Source organism: Alexandromys fortis, unplaced genomic scaffold (assembly GCF_014885135.2).
Source record: "Alexandromys fortis isolate MF-2015 unplaced genomic scaffold, M_Fortis_MF-2015_v1.1 scaffold_30, whole genome shotgun sequence".
Taxonomy (NCBI): Eukaryota; Metazoa; Chordata; class Mammalia; order Rodentia; family Cricetidae; genus Alexandromys; species Alexandromys fortis.
The window spans coordinates 11612194-11619479 of record NW_026067922.1 but is presented as its reverse complement, the minus strand read 5'-3'; the positions used below and the strand labels follow the sequence as shown (position 1 = coordinate 11619479).

Below are 7286 nucleotides of genomic sequence, written 5' to 3'. Positions count from 1 at the left end.
TTCTCTGTGGCTTTGGAGCCTGTCCTGGAACTAGCTCTGTAGACCAGGCTGGTCTCGAACTCACAGAGATCTGCCTGCCTCTGCCTCCCAAGTGCTGGGATTAAAGGCGTGCGCCACCACCACCCGGCCCATGACTTATTTTCAAATGGCTAAGGAAACATTTTTTAAATATAACATTTTTATAAGAAAGTGGGAATATAGAATGCAAACCCTGAACTATGTTTTCAACATTTCTTTTTTTTTTTTTTTTAGTTTATTTATTTTTTGCTATGGGTGTCAGGTCCCCTGAAACTGAAGCTACAGATAGGTATGAGCTGGCATATGGGTGGTAGGAATTGAACTCGGGTCCTCTGGAAGAACAATCAGTGCTCTTAACCTTTGACATTTCTTTAGCCCTGGCTGTCCTGGAACTCAGTATGTATACTAGGCCAGCCTCAAACTCAGAGAGATCGCTTGCCTCTGCTACTGAACACTGTGACGAAGGCAAAAGCCACTACCGCCTGGCTGTTTTCAACATTTCTAAAGGTATAATTTTTTTTAAGAAATTAAATGCTGAGGCTTGATTGATTGGCTCACTGATTTAGGCACTGTTAAGGCCAAACCTAGGCCTCACAATGCTAGGCGGGTGTCTATTTTTATTGCATGTATATGTATGTCTGTGTACAGGCATGAGTCTGTGGGTGCATGTGCCAAAAGCGGCCAGAAGATGGTGTCAGACTCCCCCAGAGCTTGGGTCACAGGCAGCTGTGAATTGACTTCCCTGGGAAGTGGAAACCAAATTCGGGCCCTCTATAAGAGTCATACACACTTGTAACTACTGAACTATCGCTCCAGGTCACAGAAAATGGTTTTTGAATAAAAACAGAACTGTAAGCCTTACAAAATGGCTCAGACAAGCCTGACAACCCGAGTTCAATCCCCAGGACTCATATGGAAGAAGAAAATCAACTCCAGTAAGTTGCCCTCCTATCTCTACATAAGCACTGCGGCAAGCATGCACATGTTCACACAAAATACACACACACACACACACACAAATAAATGTTAAACGTTTTAAAGAAAAAAAAAAGGAACTGTAAACAAGTGAAAACACATTTACAAAAACGAAGTCAACAGGTGCTAACCTCAATTGTTCCTGTGGCGAACAAGCCATGCACTGCATTTATGTCACAAACATTGTTCTCCCTAAAACAGTAAAGCAAACACAGGAAAGAAGTGTTAGGGGCATCTAGTTAGGGAAGAGGTCTGTAGCTCACCAAATGCTGCAGACAAACATGATCAAGGCTCTCAGCTACATGAAATGCATAGAAGCATGGGTCAGTTAAGGGCTTGGCTCATAGCCACCTCAGGCCCTGATACCCAGGGTGACACTACCTGCCGGATGCCAGACAGGGGAAGTTCTCCCTCTGAAATACTATTCCACCATGAGAAGAAAGGCCCTTCTATTTCCTCCCAGGCAATGCTGCATTCTTAGGAACACAGGCCATCACTATGGCAATCTCCAGACCTGGGAGTATAAACAAAGCCTCATTTTCTTACTCCCTGAAGTGAATTTTGACCTACCTCAATGGGTTATTGTGAGGATTAAAGAACAAAATGTTCAACAGTGCCCAACGTATAAAGGATTCGTAATAAATAACAGAGGTTATGAATAAGAAGGCAAGCAGCTGAAGAGCAGGTAACTTTTTTATTATGCAATAATGTATTATGAAGTTACAAATTTTTTAAATTAAAAGTATTTTAAGCCCGGGCAGAACAAAACCATCTTGCCAGTTTGGAAGTTTTACCACTCTGTGTTCTCCTCTCAGATACCTCACAGAGACAAGGCAAAGTTTGAGTTCTGGAAGTACAGATGGGCAGGAGTCCAGCTCCCATGCCTACCTAGCTGCAGGACCCTGGGCAGGCCACCTATCCCAGGGCAGCTGCAGACCCCGGGCAGGCCACCTATCCCAGGGCAGCTGCAGACCCCGGGCAGGCCACCTATCCCAGTGCATGAACACAGAACTGGCCCTGCCAGAACCAGATGTCATTCATTGAAAGCTGATTTCAAAAAAGAAAAGTACCAAAAACTTTTATATTTAAGAAAACTTAATATTACAGGTAAAAATAATACCCTGCATTTTTAAAAGTCAGTCAGAAGCTTTGTTGTTGTCATATTAAGACAAGGTCTCTCTATATAGCCCTGGTTGGCCTGAAACTTGCTATGTAGACCAGGCTGGCCCTGAACTCAGAGATCCATCCAATTCTGCTTCCTGAGTGCTGGGATTAAGTTCTAAGTCTTTTTGTATGAGAACTTAAAAGTTTTAAGGAATTATTTGGTATTCTCAGCAAATCTATTTGTTAACAACCACAATAACAAAAAACAAAAATCCGAGTCCTTCATTTATTTATCTGCTTAGCGGCGAACCAAGGACCTTGTGTATACTAAGTACAGAAGATGGACTGATGGTGTTAGGGGAAAAGAAACCGAACAACACCTTCAGTTCCGATTAAGAGCATTGTTAACGGTATCCTACTAAATGACGGCCCAGGATGCTGGTAGACCGCAACTAGGTCACTTGATGACAACACAAGCCTCTGGCTCCATCTCCTGGGCAAAATAAATACAGCAGTAGGGCTGAGGTACTCACGCGGCATCTGTCTGGAGAGGATTCAGGTAACGCCCTTGTTCTAAATTTAATCTATACACTTCAGAGCTGCAAGTAACAAAGAGACCCAGTAAGCGACAAGCATTTCTGTGAGTAAACATAAGCTTCAGAAGCACATGCGAAGCTATCACCCGTAAGCCATCACTTCACTCTGAAAAGCTGATAAAAAACTTATTCTAAACTTTGTTCAAGAATTTGCCAAGTCTTGGAGGTAAGGAGCTGAGACTCTTGCAGGAACCCGAGTTTACTTCCCAGCACCCCCTCAGACTGTTCACAACCATCTGTCACTCCAGGGGATCTCCCTCCATAGCTCAGCACTGGAGTCACTGGCCTGCAGCACTGCCATGCCTGGTTTTTATATTACACTGGGGATCTGAACTCAGGTCCCCACGCTTGCACAGAAAGAACTTTACTCACTGAGCCGTGTCCCCAGCTCCCTAAATACATATAATATTAATGACAAAATACTGAACAAGCTTAAAGCAGGAACTAGAAGCTCAGGGGGTAAAGAAAAACTTGAGGAACAAAACCAAAACTAAACAACAGCATCTTGTAAACGCAGCAAAAGGGCTACTCTTTGAGATTTGTGTGGTTCTAGCTTAAACACTCGACACATGCATATTTTAAAGTCAGGTCTTCCAAAAAGATCTCAGTAAGCAAATATCAGGTGCTAAAACATTATAGTGGGGCTGGAGAGATCTCAACAGCTACAAGCACTGGCTGCTCTTCCAGAGGTCCTGAGTTCAATTCCCAGCAACCACATGGAGGCTCACAACCATCTGTAATGAGATCTGGTGCCTTCTTCTGGCCTGCAGGCATGCATGCAGACAGAACACTGTATACATAATAAGAAAATAAATTAAAATAATAAAATAAAATAAAACATTACAGTAATACCACCCACTAAAAACTATGTATCAACTAGGTAAACTACTAGATTTTTGTTGTTGTTAATCCCTTTTTCTAAGATTGAGTTCCTTCCACGCTAATGAACACATCACTTTCTCTATTGAGGACATTTGTCTACAGATCATCTAGTGAAGCTAGCTGTGTGAGAGGTGAAAAGGGAAAAAACACTGATCGATACCTCGCGCCAACGAAGTACAAGTCACAGGACGGGTAGTGGTAAGAGAAGTCTCTGCCGAACTTGGGAATTCTGGTTTTGTAATAAAAACCTGACTGTGAGTGAAACTCGATATATCTGTCGTTGTGCAAGAAGACGATCTGGAAAGAAAACAATCAAAGTCTAGTCTGCTTAACTTTCAACATCACTGAAACTACCAAACAAGAAAAACTTTCATCTCTCCCCCTGCTTACTCTCTGCATGCAAATACACAGACCTATGTGCACACACTTTCATTTAGCAGACTACAGAAGTGTGGATAAAGTTTGCATGGTGTTTAAATGTAAATCAATCAATACTAGAGATGACGGCAACCTGGCAAACAAGCCTAGGCCAGTATCAATGATCAGAACCACAGATGGAGACCATTAGACACCTGGTAAAGGGCAACTGTTACAAGTTCCTTAGAAAACAGGCAAGGTCCTATAATGCTGAGAACCAACGATACTAGTCAATCAAAGGCTCTCTCCCCCAATGCTGTTTTAAAAGATAGTACACATCATGCATGCACCTGGCCAAAAATCAATAGAATAATAAATTATCTATTACTACACAGTGATTTTTAACTTAATACTGGGAAGATAGAAGAAATATTTATTAGAAAAATGAGTTGCAGGGCTGGAGAGACAGCTTAGCAGTGATGAGCACTGCTGCTCTTGCAGAGGACCTGAGTTCAGATCCCAGCACCTACACAGCAGCTCACAACCACCTGGTGATTTGATGCCCTCTTCTGGTATCTAAGCACAACTGCACACATGTGGTGGACATCCACACAAACACACATACACATATAAATAAAAATAAAAAGTAAATACCTTTGAATAGTCATCAGATAAAATCTCAAAGGTGACAACTGAAAAGTAGCAATAGAAAAAAGAAACCACAATTATCGACCAGTGTCCTAGCAAAAGCACAGGCTTCTTGTGAGGATTCTAATTGGTTTTGCCTGGTGAATAACTGTACACAAATGCTGTGCTTGTCCTACTTCTACATAAAACAAGAAAAGTCCCACTAGATTTTTTATAGAATTAAAGAGAATTTACAAATTATGACTCCTTAGAATTTTAACTACTGCCGTACTGAGACGTCCTAAATGGTTTTTAAGACTTTCAAACAGAAACTGAAGAGTGCCCTTTAGAGCACTGCTTTACAAAGGGCCCCAGGCTGGGGAGTCACGTGCTGGCTCATGCCTTGGGAGGAGGAAGATCTCTGCGAGTTTGAAGCCAGCTTGGTCTATATAAGGAGTTTCCAACCACCTATGGCTGCAGGAAGAAACCCTGTTTCAAAATAAAAAGAAGGAAAAAGAGGCAACAGTAGCTTTTGCGTAAACTAAGTTGACCTCCAGACGAAAACAGTAACAGCTATGGATGGCACAGAGTTCCTGCCTTCTTCAGAAGCAAAGGGGGACTAGAAGGCTATGCTGGCACTTCTACACAACACTGCATCCCACTAACTTCTTTCCCCTTGATCCTAACACTAGACTACCTGATAAAAGTTAACTGTGTCATTTTAGTGTGCTTTCTGTGTCCCCCTGGTGAGAGTAGGTATGGAGCCTTGCAGTTACTGAGACACTGCTCCCAGGGGTCATGTTATATGGTATGACAACGGGAAAGTTTTGTTTAATCAGATGAATCTCTTAACAAAAGAGGTCTCTCAGGGCCAGGGATAGGGCTTCATGTTTAAGAGCACTTGCTCTCCCAGAGAAGCCAGGTTCAAGGCCCAGCACCCACATGCAGCTCACAGCTATCTATAATTCCAGTCAAAGAGGATCAGATGCCCTCTTCCAGCTTCCTGTGGTATCAGGCACATGCATGGTGCACAGATATGTATGCAGGTAAAACACCCATTCACGTGAGATAAAATAACGAAGACTAAAAAGATGTAAAAGAGGTCTCCAGCTGGGCAGAGTGCTGGCAGCCTCTATAAACGAAATGGAGAAACGAAACGAAGGGAGACCCCCACCACCCAGTCCCACGGCCAAAATAAGCTGAGTCTGGAAGTAGACTTGTTTGGTTGGTTGGTTTGGTTTTTCGAGTCAGAATTTCTCTGTAGCTTTGGAGCCTGTCCTGGAACTAGCTTGTGTAGACCAGGCTGGCCTGGAACTCACAGAGATCCGCCTGCCTCTGCCTCCCAAGTGCTAGGATTAAAGGTGTGCAACACTACCACCTGGTGAAGCAGGCTCTTGATGAGCCTTCAACAGCCCACCTGGCCGACCTACTGAGGGTAGCCCTATGCAGAGCCAAGGGCCCAGCCAGTGTGGGTTACAGCCTGTAAGTGCAGCAACATATTTAACTATTTAATCCACAGCAACCAAAACCCACTACACAACCCATTCCCATTCTAAAAAGCAGCATGACTGACAAATACAAAAAGCTATCCATGAGTTCAAAGTTAGCCTCTTACCTTCTGAATCCAAGCACCTTTCAAACTTCAAGGATAATTGATAGGTGTCATAACACCGAACCCGAGGTTTATAAGTTCCTATAAAAAAATTTAAATTGATAGAAATCCTAAGAACACACTCTTCATAGTCACACCCTACGAAACTGCTGCATGTCCTTTCTGTCCTGAGGTAAGACAGTTATCATCAAATCAAAGAAAGGGAGGGCTTTAACAGCAGCACCATATAAGCATCCCAAGTGAACGACAAAGGGAAAGCAAGCAAGTCACAGAGAGTGACATATAATGCCTAAGAAGATTCACAATCCAGTAAGAGTAACAGAAACAATCAAACAGCTGCCATGAGAACAGATGAAAAAGATGCTTAATAACTTAATGCTTGTATCAGTGAAACAGTTAAAATTAGCCATAAACAAACTGATACAACTTCCCTGATAATCTCCAATACCTGGAAGGTCCGTGTGTGTGTGTAATGGAGAACCACTCTAAAACTATATGTCAGCTTACACAAATCGAGAACTACAGAAACCCAGCCACGAGCACACCAGCGATGGGAAAAATGTCCACTCCAACTTCTGTCACACATGGCCAGAGTCTAAAAGCAAAAGAACTCATTGATCTATCAGTGGATAGATCAATAAACAATGGTAAACCCACACCAGAAAACAGGAAGCACATAAAGAGGAGCAGGTTTCCAAAGACTGCTGGAGAGTTGGCTCTCTCCTTCTACCACATGGGTTCCAGGACCAAACTCAGGTTGTCACACTTGGCAGCAAGCACCTTTACCTGCTGAGCCGCCTAAGCGGCTCCTAAAATGTGTTACAGAAAGAAGTGCGCTCAGGCCCGGAGGTGACTGCTACAACACAGTGCATATGATCCCAACTCTGTACAGCTAAAGGCTGCAGCACAAGAATGACAAGGAAGCACAGACACAGCAACTACCTCTAAAGCACAATTTGGGGATGCTCACATCTTATGTCACAGCCTTCTATACTCTTTGTATTTCAGACAAATACCCCATGCTTGCAATAAGGAAAAACAAGGATCAATTTTTAAAAGCAAAACATGATATTACCGGGGGGGGGGGGGAGCATTTTTTTTACAGGGAAAAAACC

General features: G+C 43.0%; 1 protein-coding gene across 2 annotated transcripts in view; it reads right to left on the bottom strand.

Annotated features, from left to right (window-relative positions):
• Nol10 (nucleolar protein 10) overlaps positions 1-7286 on the bottom strand; it is a 94579-nt gene that overhangs the window by 80868 nt on the left and 6425 nt on the right. Inside the window, exons 4-8 of one of the 2 annotated variants that reach the window (XM_050141960.1) lie at positions 6175-6252; positions 4587-4624; positions 3736-3872; positions 2631-2696; positions 1125-1185 (exon numbers count right to left, since the gene is read on the bottom strand). In XM_050141960.1, the coding sequence (XP_049997917.1) occupies positions 1125-1185; positions 2631-2696; positions 3736-3872; positions 4587-4624; positions 6175-6252 (380 nt within the window). The remainder of the gene's footprint in view (positions 1-1124; positions 1186-2630; positions 2697-3735; positions 3873-4586; positions 4625-6174; positions 6253-7286) is intronic. The other variant, XM_050141962.1, reaches the window with a different exon arrangement.